Here is a 20509-nt window from a genome sequence, read left to right as displayed (position 1 = left end):
GTCTCACAAGGGGTCTGAGGATCTCATCTCGGTACCTAATGGCAGTGAGGCTACCTCTGGCGAGCACATGGAGGGCTGTGCACCATGACTGACCCACCGCCAAACCGGTCATGCTGGAGGATGTTGCAGGCAGCAGAACGTTCTCCAAGGCGTCTCCAGACTGTCACGTCTGTCACATGTGCTCAGTGTGAACCTGCTTTCATCTGTGAAGAGCACAGGGTGCCAGTGGCGAATTTGCCAATCTTGGTGTTCTCTGGCAAATGCCAAACACCCTGCACGGTGTTGGGCTGTAAGCACAACCCCCACCGGTGGACGTCGGGCCCTCATACCACCCTCATGGAGTCTGTTTCTGACCGTTTGAGCAGACACATGCACATTTGTGGCCTGCTGGAGGTCATTTTGCAGGGCTCTGGCAGTGCTCCTCCAGCTCCTCCTTGCACAAAGGCGGAGGTAGCGGTCCTGCTGCTGGGTTGTTGCCCTCCTACGGCCTCCTCCATGTCTCCTGATGTACTGGCCTGTCTCCTGATAGCACCTCCATGCTCTGGACACTACTCTGACAGACACAGCAAACCTTCTTGCCACATCTCGCATTGATGTGCCATCCTGGATGAGCTGCACTACCTGAGCCACTTGTGTGGGTTGTAGACTCCGTCTCATGCTACCACTAAAGTGAAAGCACCGCCAGCATTCAAAAGTGACCAAAACATCAGCCAGGAAGCATAGGAACTGAGAAGTGGTCTGTGGCCCCTACCTGCAGAACCACTCCTTTATTGGGGGTGTCTTGCTAAATGCCTATAATTTCCACCTGTTGTCTATTCCATTTGCACAACAGCATGTGAAATGTATTGTCAATCAGTGTTGCTTCCTAAGTGGACAGTTTGATTTCACAGAAGTGTGATTGACTTTGAGTTACATTGTGTTGTTTAAGTGTTCCCTTTTTTTTTTGAGCAGTGTATATATATATTTCTTTTTTTTGAGGGGGGGGGGGGGGGGTGTTAGAATAGCATTTATGTATTTTGTATATAGTTCTTTCCATCAAAATGTATCACTGTACCAATTCGGCCACTTGGGTACATGTGGGTACATTTGTGTGGGACACCTGGGTGTCTTCATGTAGCTCGCTCATTTTTGAAGTCATCTGTCTAAAACTTTGCTCAGCTATTGTTGCCATCTTATGTTCTTCATTTAAACCACCCCCAGCATCCTATATGTATGTTTGGCTGTTCTTGGTCATTTGAAAGATGATGCAGCAACAATAAAAAACAGAAAATGTATGTTTATTTCCTTGTATTTTCTTCTACCAGATATATTGTGTTATATTCTCCTACATTCAATTCACATTTCCACAAAATTCAGAGTGTTTCCTTTCAAATGATACCAAGAATATGCATATCCTTGCCTCTGGGCCTGAGCTACAGGCAGTTAGATTAGGATATGTCTTTAGGCAGAAATTAAGAAGAAGGTGGGGGGTACCCCAAAGAAGTTAAATTACTCCGTTTATACCAAGTATGTTCTCCTGTGCCTGACTTCCCTGACACCAACACGCACCCCTTACAAGGACACGTGTATCTTTGTAGTGACTGGGACTATTAATACACCATCCAAAGTGCAATAACTTTACCATGCTCAAAGGGATATTCAATTTGTTCCCCCCATCTTCCAATAGGTGCCCTTCTTAACGAGGCATTGGAAAACCTCCCTAGTTTGTGTGGTTGAATCTGTGTTTGAAATTCATTGCTTGACTGAGGGACCTTACAGATAATTGTACTGTATGTGTAGGGCACAAAGATGAGGTAGTTATTCAAAAATCATGTTAAACACTGTTATTGCAAACAGAGTGAGTCCATCAATTTATTATGTGACTTGTTAAGCAAATGTTTACTCCAGAACTTATTTAGGCTTGCCATAACAAAGGGATTGAATACTTATTGACTCAAGACATTTCAGCTTTTCATTTTTAAATAATTAGCAAACATTTCTAAAAAACATAATTTCACTTTTGTAAAGCTCGTCTGATGAAGAAGGACCAAAGCGCAGCACGTGTTCATGATATTTATTTAAATCTCAACACTAGAACTAAAATAACAAAGGGAGAAACAAACCGTTCTGTAAGGTAACTAAAACTATACAGAAAACAACTACCCACAAACCCAGGTGGGAAAAAGGCTACCTAAGTATGATTCTCAATCAGAGCCAACGATAGACAGCTGCCTCTGATTGAGAACCACACACGGCCAAACACAAAGAAATGGAAAACATCAAAATAAAGAAACCAGAATGCCCACCCTAGTCACACCCTGGCCTAACTAAAATAGAGAATAAAAGCCTCTCTATGGCCAGGGCGTGACTGTAACGTTCTGAGTGTAGTGGGTGAGAAGTCAGGCGCAGGAAGCAGAGAGTTCAGGGGAGTGCTATTTTAATGCACCACAACGGTGAACATAAGCCAACCCCACGAAAACACAGGGCGTAAACAAAACAAACGCCCCAAACAGGGGGACTTAAACGGTCCAGAAAAGACCCACGAAATGGGAAAGCACGTAACTCACAGACGTGCACACAAGTTTACACAACACAGAAGGTCACAATAATTAATCCCGCACAAGGAACCAGGCGGGCCGGCTGACTAAATAAAGCCTCACTAATTATACAGAATTCAAAACAGGTGCACTCAATGAACACATAAGGGAGGGGGAGGAAATAATCAGTGGCAGCTAGTAGGCCGGCGACGACGACCGCCGAGCGCCACCCGAACGGGAAGGGGAGCCACCTTCGGTCGGAGTCGTGACAGTACCCCCCCCTTGACGCGCGGCTCCCGCAGCGCGCCGACACCGGCCTCGAGGTCGACCCGGAGGACGAGGCGCAGGGCGCTCCGGATGGAGGCGATGGAAATCCCTCAACATTGACGGATCCAAAATGTCCCCCACCGGTACCCAGCACCTCTCCTCCGGACCGTACCCCTCCCAGTCCACGAGGTACTGCAGGCCCCTCACCCGGCGTCTCGAGTCCAGAATGACCCGTATCGTATACACCGGGGACCCCTCGATGTCCAGAGGGGGAGGAGGGACCTCCGGCACCTCACCGTCCTGTAGGGGACCAGCTACCACCGGCCTGAGGAGAGACACATGAAACGAGGGGTTAATACGATAATAGGAAGGGAGTTGTAATCGATAACACACCTCGTTTATTCTCCTCAGGACTTTGAAAGGCCCTACACACTGCGGCCCAAGCTTCCGGCAGGGCAAGCGGAGGGGCAGGTTTCGGGTCGAGAGCCAGACCCTGTCCCCCGGTACAAACACGGGGGCCTCACTGCGGTGGCGGTCAGCACTCCTTTTCTGCCGTCCACTAGCTTGTTGAAGGGATTCCCGGACGGCCCTCCAGGTCTCTTTGGAGCGCTGCACCCATTCCTCCACCGCAGGAGCCTCGGTCTGGCTCGGATGCCACGGTGCCAGGACCGGCTGGTACCCCAACACACACTGAAAAGGGGACACATTAGTAGAGGAGTGGCGTAGTGAGTTCTGGGCCATTTCGGCCCAGGGGATGTACCTCGCCCACTCCCCTGGCCGGTCCTGGCAGTACGACCGCAGAAACCTACCCACCTCCTGGTTTACTCTCTCCACCTGCCCATTACTTTCGGGGTGATAACCGGAGGTCAGGCTGACCGAGACCCCCAGACGCTCCATGAACGCCCTCCATACTCGGGACGTGAACTGGGGGCCCCGATCAGAAACGATGTCCTCCGGCACCCCGTAGTGCCGGAAGACGTGGGTGAATAATGCCTCCGCAGTCTGTAGGGCTGTAGGGATACCGGGCAACGGGAGGAGACGGCAGGACTTAGAGAACCGATCCACAATCACCAGAACCGTGGTGTTCCCCTGAGACGGGGGAAGATCGGTCAGGAAGTCTACGGATAGATGTGACCATGGCCGTTGTGGAACGGGGAGGGGTTGTAACTTCCCTCTAGGAAGGTGCCTAGGAGCCTTACTCTGGGCGCATACTGAACAGGAGGAGACATAAACCTTAACGTCCCTAGCCAAGGTAGGCCACCAATACCTCCCCCGAAGGCTTCCTATTGTCCTCCTCACCCCAGGGTGACCCGAGGAGGGTAGGACGTGAGCCCACCGAATCAGTTGGTCCCGAACACCAAGCGGCACGTACTTCTGCCCCGCCGGACACTGAGGAGGCGCGGGTTCAGCCCGTAACGCCCGCTCGATGTCCGAGTCCACCTCCCATACCACCGGTGCTATCAGCTTTGAGGCGGGAAGGATGGGAGTAGGTTCGGTGGACCTATCCTCTGTGTCGTAAAGGCGGGACAGTGCATCCGCTTTCACGTTCTGGGAGCCCGGTCTATACGATAAAGTGAACCGGAATCGGGTAAAAAATATGGCCCACCTTGCCTGACGCGGGTTCAGTCTCCTAGCTGCCCGAATATACTCCAGATTTTGGTGGTCGGTCCAGATGAGAAAGGGGTGCTTAGCCCCCTCAAGCCAGTGTCTCCACACCTTCAGAGCCCTGACCACCGCTAACAACTCCCGGTCACCCACATCATAGTTACGCTCCGCTGGGCTGAGCTTCCTCGAGAAGAAAGCGCAGGGGCGGAGTTTTGGTGGCGTACCCGAGCGCTGTGATAGCACGGCACCCACCCCAGCCTCGGACGCATCCACCTCCACTATGAATGCTAGAGAGGGGTCCGGATGGGCCAACACGGGTGCATCCGTGAACAGCGCCTTCAACTTGTTGAAAGCTCCGTCCGCCTCTGCTGACCACCGCAACCACACCGGACCCCCCTTCAGCAGTGAGGTAATTGGAGCCGCTACCTGGCCAAAACCCCGGATAAACCTCCGGTAGTAGTTGGCAAAACCCAAAAACCGCTGCACCTCTTTTACCGTGGTCGGAGTCGGCCAATTACGCACGGCCTTACTGCGGTCACCCTCCATCTCCACCCCCGAGGTGGAAATGCGATAACCCAGAAAGGAGACGGCTCGTTTGGAGAACACACACTTCTCAGCCTTGACGTATAGGTCATGCTCCAGCAGTCTACCAAGCACCCTGCGTACCAGAGACACATGCGCGGCGTGAGTGGCTGAGTAGATCAGAATATCATCGATATAAACAACTACTCCCTGCCTGTGCAGGTCCCTGAGAATATCGTCTACAAAGGATTGAAAAACGGCTGGAGCATTCTTTAACCCATACGGCATGACGCAGTACTCATAGTGGCCCGATGTGGTACTAAATGCGGTTTTCCACTCGTCTCCCTTCCGAATACGCACCAGGCTATACCCGCTCCTGAGATCCAATTTTGTGAAGAACTGCGCTCCCTGAAATGATTCCACTGCCGTAGCAATGAGAGGTAGTGGGTAGCTGAATCCCACCGTGATGGCATTTAGACCTCTATAATCAATACACGGACGCAAACCTCCCTCCTTTTTCCTCACAAAAAAGAAACTCGAGGAGACGGGTGAGATGGAGGACCGAATGTACCCCTGTCCCAGAGACTCCGTGATATATGTCTCCATAGCCAACGTCTCCTCCTGGGATAATGGGTACACGTGACTCTTGGGAAGCGCAGCGTCTACCTGGAGATCTATCGCACAATCCCTTCCCGGTCGATGTGGTGGTAATTTAGTCGCCTTCTTTTTACTGAAAGCGATTGCCAAATCGGCATACTCGGGGGGAATGCACACCGTGGGACCCTGGTCTGGACTCTCCACCGACGTGGCACCGATGGAAACTCCCAGACACCTTCCAGAACACTCCTCTGACCACCCCTGGAGAACCCCCTGTCTCCACGAAATTTTAGGATTGTGCCGGGCCAGCCAGGGAATCCCTAGCACCACTGGAAACGCAGGCGCATCAATAATGTAGAGACTGATACGCTCCCTATGATTCCCCTGCGTTACCATGTCCAGTGGAACCGTGGTCTCCCTGACCACCCCTGACCCTAATGGCCGGCTATCTAGGGAGTGCACGGGAAAGGGAGAATCTATCGGCACAAGCGGAACACCTAATTTAATAGCGAGTCCGCGATCCATAAAGTTCCCAGCTGCGCCTGAATCGACTAGCGCCCTATGCTGGGAAGAGGGGAAAAATTTAAGGAAAAAAATCAAGACAAACATGTGACCAACAGGGGGTTCTGGGTGAGTTTGGTGCTGACTCACCTGGGGTGATCGAGAAATGTTCCGCCTGCCATCTCGACTCCCAGACGGACCCCCCCAGCACCGATCGGCCGTGTGTCCTCTCCGACCACAGCTGGTGCAGAGGGAGCCTCCTCCTCCGGTACCCCTCGGCACAGTCCCTCCCAACTCCATCGGAACGGGAGTGACGGTGCTGGGTGGTGGAACACACAGGACCCTCTCCGAACGCCCGCGGGCAGCCAGCAGATTGTCCAGTCGGATGGACATGTCAATTAGCTCATCCAGGGAAAGAGCGGTGTCCCGACACGCTAGCTCCCTGCGGACGTCCTCCCGGAGACTACACCGGTAATGGTCGATAAGAGCCCTGTCGTTCCACCCAGATCCTGCTGCCAAGGTCCGGAACTCCAACGCGTAATCCTGGGCGCTCCTCTTCTCCTGCCGGAGATGGAATAGTCGCTCTCCCGCTGCTCGGCCATCTGGAGGGTGGTCAAACACTGCGCGGAAGCGGCGGGAAAACTCTGGGTAGTGCTCCTTCGCTGAGTCTGGGCCATTCCAGACTGCGTTCGCCCACTCCAGAGCACGACCCGTGAGACAGGAGATGAGGACACTCACCCTCTCCGCTCCCGAGGGAGTGGGTCTGACGGTGGCTAGGTACCGTTCCAGCTGGAGTAAGAACCCCTGGCACCCCGCCGCCGCTCCATCATAGACCCTCGGGAGCGTAAGACGGAGGGTGCTGGAGTCGGGAGATGGGGAGTCCTGAGGGGGGGGAGCCGAAGGTGGAGAGAGGAGACCACTTCTCTCCCATCGGTCCATTCTCTCCATCACTTGATCCATAGCCGTTCCGATCCGATGGAGAACGGTGGTATGATGTAGAACCCTTTCCTCCATCGATGGGAGGGGATTGGCTGTTGCTCCTGCTGACTCCATTCCTCAGGGTGCGGGATTCTGTAACGTTCTGAGTGTAGTGGGTGAGAAGTCAGGCGCAGGAAGCAGAGAGTTCAGGGGAGTGCTATTTTAATGCACCACAACGGTGAACATAAGCCAACCCCACGAAAACACAGGGCGTAAACAAAACAAACGCCCCAAACAAGGGGACTTAAACGGTCCAGAAAAGACCCACGAAATGGGAAAGCACGTAACTCACAGACGTGCACACAAGTTTACACAACACAGAAGGTCACAATAATTAATCCCGCACAAGGAACCAGGCGGGCCGGCTGACTAAATAAAGCCTCACTAATTATACAGAATTCAAAACAGGTGCACTCAATGAACACATAAGGGAGGGGGAGGAAATAATCAGTGGCAGCTAGTAGGCCGGCGACGACGACCGCCGAGCGCCACCCGAACGGGAAGGGGAGCCACCTTCGGTCGGAGTCGTGACAGTGACAACTTTGACATTATGGGGTAATGGGTGTTGCCCAGTGACACAACCTCTAAATGTAATCCATTTTGAATTATTACACAACAAAATGTTGTGTAACCTACAAAGCATTACATGGGCTTGCTCCTATCTATCTCTCTGATTTGGTCCTGCCGTACATACCTACACGTACGCTACGGTCACAAGACGCAGGCCTCCTAATTGTCCCTAGAATTTTTAAGCAAACAGCTGGAGGCAGGGCTTTCTCCTATAGAGCTCCATTTTTATGGAACGGTCTGCCTACCCATGTCAGAGACGCAAACTCGGTCTCAACCTTTAAGTCTCTACTGAAGACTCATCTCTTCAGTGGGTCATATGATTGAGTGTAGTCTGGCCCAGGAGTGGGAGGGTGAACGGAAAGGCTCTGGAGCAACGAACCACCCTTGCTGTCTCTGCCTGGCCGGTTCCCCTCTTTCCACTGGGATTCTCTGCCTCTAACCCTATTACAGGGGCTGAGTCACTGGCTTTACTGGGGCTCTCTCATGCCGTCCCTGGAGGAGGTGCGTCACCTGAGTGGGTTGAGTCACTGATGTGGTCATCCTGTCTGGGTTGGCGCCCCCCCCCCCCCCCCCCCCTTAAGTTGTGCGGTGGCGGAGGTCTTTGTGGGCTATACTCAGCCTTGTCTCAGGATGGTAAGTTGGTGGTTGAAGATATCCCTCTAGTGGTGTGGGGGCTGTGCTTTGGCAAAGTGGGTGGGGTTATATCCTTCCTGTTTGGCCCTGTCCGGGGGTGTCCTCGGAGTGGGCCACAGTGTCTCCTGACCCCTCCTGTCTCAGCCTCCAGTATTTATGCTGCAGTAGTTTATGTGTCGGGGGGCTAGGGTCAGTTTGTTATATCTGGAGTACTTCTCCTGTCCTATTCGGTGTCCTGTGTGAATCTAAGTGTGCGTTCTCTAATTCTCTCCTTCTCTCTTTCTCTCTCTCGGAGGACCTGAGCCCTAGGACCATGCCCCAGGACTACCTGACATGATGACTCCTTGCTGTCCCCAGTCCACCTGGCTGTGCTGCTGCTCCAGTTTCAACTGTTCTGCCTTATTATTATTCGACCATGCTGATCATTTATGAACATTTGAACATCTTGGCCATGTTCTGTTATAATCTCCACCCGGCACAGCCAGAAGAGGACTGGCCATCCCACATATGCTCTCTCTAATTCTCTCTTTCTTTCTCTCTCTCGGAGGACCTGAGCCCTAGGACCATGCCCCAGGAATACCTGACATGATGACTCCTTGCTGTCCCCAGTCCACCTGACTGTGCTGCTGCTCCAGTTTCAACTATTCTGCCTTATTATTATTCGACCATGCTGGTCATTTATGAACATTTGAACATCTTGACCATGTTTTGTTATAATCTCCACCCGGCACAGCCAGAAGAGGACTGGCCACCCCACATAGCCTGGTTCCTCTCTAGGTTTCTTCCTAGGTTTTGGCCTTTCTAGGGAGTTTTTCCTAGCCACCGTGCTTCTTCACCTGCATTGCTTGCTGTTTGGGGTTTTAGGCTGGGTTTCTGTACAGCACTTTGAGATATCAGCTGATGTACGAAGGGCTATATAAAATAAATTTGATTGATTGATTGAATGTGGGAAAAGTCAAGGGGTGTGAATACTTTCTGAACACACTATATGTCTGTTTGACGTGTATGCAAATAGATTAGATGGTTAGGCATTTTCAACACACAAATGTTTCTTAAAAAGACTAGAAAATAAGTAGTCCATTTCTCCTCAACCCACAACCATGAAAGACTATCATGCATGTGGTTGATGTTCGTTCTGTGTGTGCAGTTAACGGCATGATGTGTTTTGAGCCGGCTGCAGCTTTGCTAGGTCTTTCCTTGCTGCACCTCACCATACTACCGGACAGTAATCAAGATGGGACAACACCAGAGCCTGAACAACTAGTACAGTTGATTTTTTTGTGTAAAAAACCCCTCCACATCGTCACAATAACTTTGTCAATATGACTTGACCATGATAATTGACCGTCCAATGTTAAACCCAGGAGTTTAGCTTCCCTCAACTTGCTCAATTGTCACACCTTTTATGTACAACTCCAGTTAAGGTTCAGGTCTAAGAGAATGCTTTGAACCGTATACAATGCTTTTGGTTTTTAGATGTATGTACGACCAGTTTATTGTTAATTACCCATCATGACACTGACTAACTCCTTGCTAAGAGTCTCAGTGAGCTCCCTGGCTGTAGGTGCTGTCTCTCTGTCTCTCAACCTGTACAGAGCGAGTGACGGGTGCGAGCGTGTGTGTGTGTGTGTGTGTGTGTGTGTGTGTGTGTGTGTGTGTGTGTGTGTGTGCGTGCGTGTGCGTGTGTGTGTGTGCGTGCGCGTGTGTGTGTGTGTGTGTCAGCCAGGTCGTCGACTCCCACTGGAAACAATTACTGAGGAGCTGCAGAGCCATGGGCCTATGCTGCTTAATCACACTCTCATACACACACAAACACACGCACGCACACATGCACACACTGCAGGCATACACACGTACTTGCACATACCAACACGCACATTTGAAGCATGAATATTGTTGCAAGGTGACCAGCGGAGCACTGGGATAATCATCTAGGAAGAGTGACGCGTGCAAATGCAAGGCGAAAGCCCTCCACAAATAAAGATATTTACCAGTCCCGACACACACTCTCGTGCATGATTAAGCCTGGAGACGAGGGAATGAGTGTGTTGTCATATTTTCCCATTTTGTTTAACAATGTGACAAAATGACATTAGGATCTAGAGGCAATAGTGTCGCAATTATTGGAAGCCTCTTCTTTTTTTTTCTCCACACTCAATCATGGCCATGCTTTTCTAACGATGGCTAATGCCGCGCTGATCCATTCCCAAATGCTTTTGCAGTGGAGGAACTCGTTTAAGCAGACACACAAAAGTATTTGTTCATGTGTCTGGGAGTACAGCAACACATTTCATCGCCGCCCATTCTTTGGCTTAATGCGGAACATCCCCTGGGTGATGGGTTTGGCAGCTTCAGAAATGGGAAATCCATATTTGCTGAGGGGGGTCATCCGCGGGTTAGGGGGAGAGGAAAAGTTTGTGCCGAGGATGTGTGACTTCGTTAGGAGAAAGTTTTTCCTTTTTTTGTTGTTGTTGGAGTGCTGGGAATTGTGCGGGAATCGATATTCATAGGGGGGTGTAAGGTTATACTAAGGTGGTAGAGGGTGTGATATGATGGAGTGGAGGTGTGTGTGCATGCGGGCGTGCGTGCGTCTGTGTGAGTGTGTTTGTGAGGGTGTGCGTGTGTGGAATACCACATGAGGTTGAATAATCCTGTAATATGAAATGACAGCCTGCTAGTGACAGATCGGCTAAAGTGGTTGTTTTCTCTGTGTAACCTCGTCCACCACAGCGCCTCTGGAGCTGCCCCCCAGGAGAGACAGGAACTTCAGCCTAACATCTCACCAGCTGAGGGTCCTGACCCAGCTAGCCTGCACTCTGCTGGGCCTGGAGAGCCAAGTGGACGAGCTGGCCACTCAACTGGCATTCATCAACTGTGCTGGGGAGACTCCCTGCAGTGTGAGAGGTACACAACCGCTACAGAAACACACACACACATACACAAACACCAGTGCATGTCTGCGTGAACTGTGAATATAGACTGCAACAGTGATGTCACATCCTTCGCAACAGTCTCCACTGATGAGACTGATGGCAGGTATCCTTATAGAGAGAGAGAGAGAGAGAGAGAGAGAGAGAGAGAGAGCACATGATGTTCAGAAGAAGAGGTCTCTTTGCACATCAGGCTGAGACAAGTCTACTCCAACACATGCACACAGAACACCAAACAACAACATTGCATGCTTTTGCACACGTAACTTGCCTGGACATACAGTCTAAACCGACGGCATATTCTCCATGTGTTATTTAAATGTGCACTTTTAACAGGGAATTATCGTGGTTGCCGTACAAGTCTTTGCCAGCCATCTCCTCTTTCCCCTCTGAACCGGAGCAGGGAAGTTAAATGAAAGCTTTTGGTGCATGTAGTAATTTCCATAAAGGTTACATTAAAAAACAAGACATGCAGAAAGGCTCGATTTACAGAGAAGTAAACAGCCTTTAAAGGGCAGTTATCCAAATCATTAATTCGAGGCAATCAAACGGCTTAATTACCAGAAATTCATCAGATGGGCTTAAAGGTCAAAAAGTGACGCGCGGGCTGCTTCCTCCCCTCTTCCGCTCCGCGCGGTCTTGTTTCGGCTAAATTGCCTCGCCTGGGGTCTCACTTTTCCGCTTCTGATTAGGAAAACGTGGCCTTGATGTGTGCTCCTTTTAATTTGTTCCCCCATACACCCGTCTTATCCTCCCCCTCACCCCCTCAAAGGATTAGCCCAGTTATGGCCGTTTCTATCTGGGTTCACATCAACTCCAAGCCCCAGATTTAGACTAATAAACCGCTCACTGTTGCATTTGACTTCAAACTTGATTTACTGCTCACGTCGTCATTTGCTTGTCACTTTTACTGATTGGTTTATGTACAGTTATGCAAGCATTATCCATGCTGCCCACCATTTACCATGGGATATTATCGTGGACATTTCAGCAATACTTGTGCCAAAGACTTCACTTCTAAGAATTATACAGTAGCTATATTTCCCGAATAGCCTATTGTCTCAAAATATGCGTTATCGATGAGTTTATGTCATGGCCTTGTCTTTAGGTTGATGGCCATTTCATTTATCTTAGCTATGGGCTTGGAGATTTGGCCAAACCCATCCATCTGAGACCATCTGAGACCTTATTCCAATGTTGAGACTCATTTGGAATCCATATCTGTTTCTGTTGATAGGAATATTGAAAAAGACCAAAGATGACATGGATATGACCACTGTCGATGGTAGCAAGACCACGGCAGAGACGCTCTTCCAGAGTCCGGAGGTGAGACTGCCCTCTGCTGCCTCGGAGGAGGAACTGCAGCTTGAGCAATAAACCATTATTCTATCAACTGCTGCTATATCACCTGATCGAACATGTTTCTGACGAATCAGTCTCTTTAGATGTTCATTTTGCCCTTTCCCCGTGTTGATTGCTTGACCTTTTGTATCTTCCTGGTCGTAGGCCATTGTTCTGGAGTTTGATTGGAGGGCTGCTTTCAGGAAGCTGGTGCCCCATATGGCTCACTGTGTCAAGGTGGTGCTGGAGGATGTGTGCACCAAGAGTCTGCAGCAGGAGGAGCTGTCACACACATCTGGCTCCGCCCACTTGGTCCTGACTAGCACACCCCACAGAGATGACTCCTCCCTCACCTGCCCAGAGAGGGACCGCCCCAAGATGGTCGCCAAGGTAAGCATAAAGATCAACACAAATATGTGGGTGATCCGTGTGAAGAAAAAGCAGGCTGTGTGACAGAGGCAGCCCTGTCTGTCTTCCCTCAGCCCAGAAGTATTTTGTCCTGCTTAAGTCCCCACCGATCAACCCTCTCTCCTCCTCAGGTCAAGATGAACCCCCCCCTCTCGTTCATCACCATCATCCCCCACTCCAAGTCTCTCTCTTACATTAGTGTTCTTCACTCATACCTTTCCCCCCCCCCCCTCCCATCCATCCACATCTCTCTCTCTCCTCGTCCTCTCCTTATCTTCCTCCCTATCCTCTTCCTGATTCACCAGGTTGTAGGGTATGTGTGTTTAATGTGGCTAACACCTATGATAAGCTACACCATAAGCATTTTGATTGAACCCGCAGCGGTTTTCCTTATCTGCAATTGATCAAATTGGGGCCTAAACCTCTTTGTCCGTCCTTGCCTCATAAGAAGCCTGTGTTGTCTCCCCTCCTCCTCCTCCTCCTCCTCCTCCTTCATTTCCTCCTCCTCTCCTCTAGCCCTTTACACCGACACTCGTTTTGGCTCCTCGTTGCTAACGAGTGTCAAGACTTTGTCTCCGCTCAAGACCTGTACAACATATTTATGTGTAGGTCAACGCTTAAAATATGAGAGCCTCTCAGCTCAAAGGTTATACATGCATATGCATTGAGGAGCACCCACCGAGACCAAAGGCGAGACCTTTTTTTTTTTTGTCTCCCTTTTTTTGACATATGCGTGCATGTTTGAGGCGAGAGCAAATTACTATACAAGACCCGAGCATGAAATGTGGCCGGTTCGAAAGCATTAGCCGATCAATATTTCACTCATTCATATGCATACCTTTGTAGCTTCATCCCAGCTTCAGTTGCATGACCCGTTCGTTCCACTGCCCACATTACCATAAATAGGTACAGGTAACTGCCAAAATAGAGGAAACGCTTGAGTAAATGAGGGATTCAAAGTACAGGATATTGAAAGCAGGTGCTTTCACACGAGTGTGGTTCCTGAGTTAATTAAAGAATTAACATCCCATCATGCTTAGGGTCATGTATAAAAATGCCTAGTTGCCCATTATTTTGGCTAACATGGCTAGGTTAAAAGGGTGTGTGTGTGTGCGTGTGTGTGTGCGTGTGTGTGTGTGTGTGTGTCAGTCACCGGTTCTCAAACCAATTGAACACTTACGGGAGATTCTGGAGCAGCGCCTGAGACAGCGTTTTCCCACTACCATCAACAAAACACCAAATTCTGGAATTTCTCATGGAAGAGTGGCCTCGCATCCCTCCAATAGACTCCCGGACACTTGTACACTCTATACCAAGGTGCATTGAAGCTGTTCCGGCTCTTGGTGGCCCAACGCCCTATTGAGAGACTTTATGTTGGTGTTTCCATTATTTTAGCAGTTACCTGTGTAAGTCCGTTAGTTTGACGGCACAACGTTAACGCTTGCTCTTTCTACATTCACCCCTGCCTGTACACTCAATCTCTCAGCTGCCTGTACACTCAATCTCTCAGCTGCCTGTACACTCAATCTCTCAGCTGCCTGTACACTCAATCTCTCAGCTGCCTGTACACTCAATCTCTCAGTTGCCTGTAGCCTCAATCTCTCAGCTGCCTGTAGCCTCAATCTCTCAGCTGCCTATACACTCAATCTCTCAGCTGCCTGTACACTCAATCTCTCAGTTGCCTGTAGCCTCAATCTCTCAGCTGCCTGTAGCCTCAATCTCTCAGCTGCCTGTACACTCAATCTCTCAGCTGCCTGTACACTCAATCTCTCAGCTGCCTGTACACTCAATCTCTCAGCTGCCTGTAGCCTCAATCTCTCAGCTACCTGTAGCCTCAATCTCTCAGCTGCCTGTACACTCAATCTCTCAGCTGCCTGTACACTCAATCTCTCAGCTGCCTGTAGCCTCAATCTCTCAGCTACCTGTAGCCTCAATCTCTCAGCTGCCTGTACACTCAATCTCTCAGCTGCCTGTACACTCAATCTCTCAGCTGCCTGTAGCCTCAATCTCTCAGCTGCCTGTACACTCAATCTCTCAGCTGCCTTTACACTCAATCTCTCAGCTGCCTGTACACTCAATCTCTCAGCTGCCTGTACACTCAATCTCTCAGTTGCCTGTAGCCTCAATCTCTCAGCTGCCTGTAGCCTCAATCTCTCAGCTGCCTATACACTCAATCTCTCAGCTGCCTGTACACTCAATCTCTCAGCTGCCTGTAGCCTCAATCTCTCAGCTGCCTGTAGCCTCAATCTCTCAGCTGCCTGTACACTCAATCTCTCAGCTGCCTGTACACTCAATCTCTCAGCTGCCTGTACACTCAATCTCTCAGCTGCCTGTAGCCTCAATCTCTCAGCTACCTGTAGCCTCAATCTCTCAGCTGCCTGTACACTCAATCTCTCAGCTGCCTGTACACTCAATCTCTCAGCTGCCTGTACACTCAATCTCTCAGCTGCCTGTACACTCAATCTCTCAGCTGCCTGTACACTCAATCTCTCAGCTGCCTGTAGCCTCGCGTTACAAATGTCTCATAGAAACAGAGAGTGATCCAATTCGTGCCTTACCTCTGTGTCATTTCAATCACCTTGCAGTGGAGTGCTCCTGTAAGACCTGTCGCGATCCGTATCTTCGTTCTGAGCTAGTTAAGGTTCAGTCTATAGTCCAGAGGTTCAGTCTGTAATACTGTCAGACCTCCTGCCAGTGTTACAGTAAGTCAAGTAAGGCAGTGTGAGTGTAAAACAAAATGGAGCTGAGCTGATATATCCGTGCTGCCACTATTGGAAGGGCTTTGTTATGGAGAAGGGAGAAAATACATTCAGTGTTTTTCCACACTAAGGGCAAGCCAACTCCTGCGGGAATTTAGGAAATATATGAGCGTACCTGGCCATGTTTTACTGCTTTTAAATCACCCTGGCACATAGCTCACATATAAAAAAGTAGGGTGAACTCATTCACACACGTGTGACTCTTTGGCATTCGCCTCTGTCGTTATTCTCAACGTGCTGTCAATGGGAAGGGCTGTGTGTGTGTGTGTCAGGGTGATGTCTCTGTGTCTGTCTCTCGCTCTGTGAGGTGATTAATTTGACACTGTCTTTCTACATTCTCTGGACAATCATCTCACCCCCCCCCCCCCCCAATCCTCTTCCTCACCCTCCTCCTCCACTGAAAGCAACCAACCATCCTCCCCCAGACAGACCACACCCAGCTGCTAGGCTCCTCAAGTATCCTGTCCTTTCCAAACAGAAAGGTGCAGCACGGCCCAAACAGAAAAGTTTCCCCGGGACCCATGTGGAAAACAGGAGACGTGCTGCTTCTGCTGTCCAAGCGCTGCGGGAGGGGAACTGGAAGACGTTCAGTCACTCAAGCTCCGGCCCGGCCCGGCCCGGCACCACAGCTCCTCGCTGTTGTTCAAACTGAATCCCCACTAATAAAATGCACATTGGAGACATTCTTTCCTGGGCTGGATAGGAATAGATGTATCCTGATGTTATGAGCGGAGGTGTAGATGTGGTAGGTGATGTCTGCCAGGGGGACAGAGGTTGAGGACCAGGAGGAAGAGCTAAACACCTCTGTCACAGGAGGCTGCTGAGGGGAGGACGGCTCATAATAGTGGTTGGAATGGAACTATGTGTTCAATCTGTTTCGATACCGTTCCATTCATAATGTTAACTAACATAACTAAGAGCCCGTCCTCCACAAATTAAGGTACCACCGGTGACCTCTATAGCTTTGAACCTTGACCTTTCAGTTAGGGGCATGGCTAAGATGGGAGTGTAAAAGCAGAGAAACAAAGGGGAATGAGACGTATTGTAGTTTATAACATGCCTTCACTGAGAGGCACCTCATGTCTATGCTGTCACTCTCGCTCTCGCTTTCTCTCTCTCTCGTTGGCTTGGCTCTCATCTATCCCCACTCTGTTCCTCTCTGGCTAGTTCTGTGGCGACATCATGGGGGAGTGTGATGCCCTCCTGCCCCTGGCGGAGGCGTGTGGAGATGCCGCCCTCCTGGAGGTGCGCTGCAGCTTCGTGGAGGTGTGTGCCTGGGTCACGTCTGCCATCCTGGGTCGTGTGGAGGAACGGGCAGGGGAGGTGCCCTCTGCTGCCCCCTTGAAGAACCTTATTGCTCTGCTGGGCACCAGTATGTACATCCACCAACGGCTGTGTCACTATGAGGCCCAACTCAGAGAGACTAACCCCACCGCAGCCAGAGTGTGAGTCTGTTTAGACTGCGTGTGTGAGTTTGTGTACTGCGTGCGTGCATGCGTATGTGTGCAGGGGTACCTCTGTTTGTTTCCACACTCAAGAGCATAATAGTTGTATTAAACACCACCCACTCCCCTTGTTCAACAGTCCACCTTCCAACTCCCTTCTCAGTTACATAATCACTACAACCCTGTGTCATGGCCAGGGTTGGGTAGGTTACTTGCTAAATGTAATCCGTTACAGTTACTAGTTGCCTGTCTAGAATTGTAATCAGTAACGTAACTTTTGGGGTACCCAAAAGTAGTCTGATTACGTAGTCTGATTACGTGCAGTTACTTTTAGATGACTTTCCCCTCAAGAGGCTTTAGTTGAAGACAACAATGTATGTTACCAATTGAACGACATCTATTGCAGGATAAGTCAATGTTAAAGTTTACATAGCTGGCCAAATGTGGATGTTCAATTTTACTTCATGGTTTGGTTCTGTGGGCTCCCGAGTGGTGCAGCGGTCTAAGGCACTGCATCTCTGTGCAAGAGGTGCTTTCTACTACAAATAATACGATTAAATTATGACTTTACATTAAAAACCAAAGTCTATCAGAATTCCAGTCATTCCAATAAATGTTATACCCCTTGATCTTCAACAATAGGACTTATATATGAAACAATAGGACCCTAAATATGAAAGTATAGATTAGCCAAATTGTTTTACCTGAGCATGACCCCAAAACTAAGGATTTATTAGCCAACCCTACTCTGTTGTCATGAAGGACTGATTGGGCTCATTGATTCGAGTTGAAAAATAAATGTGCACTCATGGAATGGCATGCTTTGAGCACTACTGAGAAGTGCTATTTACATGTGAAAAATGAATGCCATGTGCTGCTGCATTTGCTATGGGCCTTTTGTTTACCTTTTTGTTGGTGACACTTTGATATCTTGATCATTTGCAGCTGTTTAAAGGGCAAATCCACAGATGAAACAATAACGAAACGGTCAGCCCGCCTCTGTTTTGGTAAAAAGATGAGGGATGGGCCTGGAGAATTATAACCACTCTCAGATGAAGAGACAGAGCTATTGATGCAAGGACTGGCCATCCATTATATAAAAAGTATACATTTAACCATGTTACCTTTACAATGTTTACAAACATTGGAGTAAAACAAGATTCTATTTTGGGTTCTCATGGAGTGTGACAGTGGAACTAAGCTTATGAGGCATTTACAAGTTATATTCTTCAAGAATCTATGGATATATCCATTGATATATAGTTAAAGAATGAATGTAGCACCTACAGATGGCCCCTTTAAGTCTATCAAACCTGGACGAGTTTGAGCATGTGTCTATTAGGCCTATGGATTTCTTTTTTTTATCAGCATGAATTAGATTGAGCAATAAAAGCCCCATTTGTATTCCGTAGGCTGAGATCCGCACTATGAAGCTTCTGCAAGAATGTATTTTTCACTGGCTGTCCACTGGTTAAAAAACAATGATTGACAGGCAGCGTAAGCTGCTTGAATTCAATCATTATTGGGTTCAAATACATATTTAGATTTGTGAACAGCCATCCAAAACAGACACAACCCGTAAGGCGCAAATAGCTAAATGGGAGAGCAGCAGTGTGATTCACATCATTGCGCTACGTAGATATCAGTAATAAGTGATATCCATATCACCGTAGACTACACCACTACTATCATCCTTACCTCCAAGAGTTTATTCAAGTTGGATCATCTTTGGACGCCGACAGCAGTCGTACCATTGGAAGACATGGCTTGGACTGTAGCCTCCAAAAGCCTATTCCTGCTCTTTTCCCGCGATCCATCAAACACATTTGGTTTGTCATCATAGTGGTCTCTGACTTGTGGTCAGACTCGCTCAGGTGGAACAAACTTAAACTTGTACCTTTTTTTCAATGCTGATTTGAATGTCATTGAGAAAACAGAGGAGTGCCAACCATTTTTTTTTTTTAAACATCCTTTCTGAATGTAAAAGTAATCCTCAAAGTAATCATCATTACAGTACCTGTAATCAGATTACAATATTTTTGCTGCAAACATAACGGATTACAGTTACCATTTTTTGTAATCCCTTACATGTAACGGATTACATGTAATCTGTTACTCCCCAACCCTGGTCATGGCTAAAAGAAAACTGCACCTCCATGACAACAAAGATTTAAAACAAGCATAAAGCCATAAAAAGCCAGGGGGTTCACCAGACATATTTTCCAAAATATTCTGGGGGATTTATTGATGTCCAGTGTAGTTTCTCAGCCAAGGGAGATTGTCAGAGCACTGCCAAAGGTACTAAAACTTTGTAATTGAGTTGTAAAGAATCTGCATATCTGTGTGCGAGCGATGGCCTGACTGCACCGTCCGTTCGTCTGTCTGGTGGAATGGAGGAGATGTGTTGGTTTTGAAAACAGATGTTGCCTCTCAAACTGAGCCAACGGTTAAAGGCAGAGGAGAGTGAGAAGGCTACAGAGAGTCTGTGTGGCCTAGCGCTGACAGAGAGGGCTGGGGAGCAAGATGGAGAGAGTTTGGAGAGAAGGGGGTGGGCTGTTTGAAGGGGGAGGGGCTAAGAGAGAAGGGAGGGAGGGAAATAATGGAGGGGTTCTAATCACAGCCATTTGTGAATACATCTGGCAGATTTATTTACCTCCTAGTACCCCTTTTGCCACTGCACTCCACTTATCCCTCCTCAAAGTGCTTGCCCATGTGCCCTACCTCTTCCCTCACGCCCCCCACCTTCACCTGCCCTGTGGCCCCTCACCCCCTATTCTCTTGAACTGCCCCCTCCCTCCCCTTTCTTTGGCCCCTGTGCAATCCTGTTGAAAGGTATTCCTGCGTGTGTGTTGTTTGTGGCCCTGCAGCCCCATGACACTGCTGCCCATCCAGAGGTACCAGGATGTGACGGAGGGCCTGAGAGAGCAGCTGGCCAGCTACTGTGTCCAGGTGTGCACCAGCACTATCCTGCAAGACGCAGAGAGCCACCACTGGGCTGACCCCAAACCCTTCTACGAGGTGAGCTAGACCATGGTACTCTACTGTAGCAAGCGTTTCGATAATGCTCTCTGTGCTAATGGAGATTCTCTGCTGGTATTTGTCAGCAAGAGAGAGAGTAATGGAGTCTTGCAGTGTTTTTGTGTGTGTTGTGTGTCTATTCAAGGTTTTTTTTTTTTGTCGCTACAACTATGAAGAGCTCTCTCCCTCTTTAGATATATTTCCAAAATGCACTCTTTGCGTTATTAGCACCCCCTTCCACTCCCGCCCCCAAACTCAGGGCTCCACTCTCAGCTCTCCCAGCACATCTGGGGCTCCCGTGCTTCCCTGAGGGCTGGTGGGATCGAGGTGTCTGCACTGTGACCATCTGGAAACAGGGCTGCTGGAGCCTTTGTCCAAACCATACCTATGCCCCCTAAACCAACCCAGAACCCCCTCCC

The 20509-nt window shown here is 49.3% G+C and overlaps 1 protein-coding gene across 2 annotated transcripts in view; it reads left to right on the top strand.

Moving 5' to 3' along the window:
• kiaa0825 (KIAA0825 ortholog) overlaps nucleotides 1-20509 on the top strand; it is a 166308-nt gene that overhangs the window by 33980 nt on the left and 111819 nt on the right. For both annotated transcript variants that reach the window (XM_021620901.2, XM_036935490.1), the window contains exons 5-9: nucleotides 10920-11093; nucleotides 12357-12445; nucleotides 12626-12850; nucleotides 16795-17072; nucleotides 19940-20090. In XM_021620901.2, coding sequence (XP_021476576.2) covers nucleotides 10920-11093; nucleotides 12357-12445; nucleotides 12626-12850; nucleotides 16795-17072; nucleotides 19940-20090 — 917 coding nt within the window. The remainder of the gene's footprint in view (nucleotides 1-10919; nucleotides 11094-12356; nucleotides 12446-12625; nucleotides 12851-16794; nucleotides 17073-19939; nucleotides 20091-20509) is intronic.

This window comes from Oncorhynchus mykiss, chromosome 11 (assembly GCF_013265735.2).
Source record: "Oncorhynchus mykiss isolate Arlee chromosome 11, USDA_OmykA_1.1, whole genome shotgun sequence".
NCBI classification, from domain to species: domain Eukaryota; kingdom Metazoa; phylum Chordata; class Actinopteri; order Salmoniformes; family Salmonidae; genus Oncorhynchus; species Oncorhynchus mykiss.
Note: the sequence above shows the minus strand (reverse complement) of the source record. Positions and strands in the feature narration are given on the sequence as shown.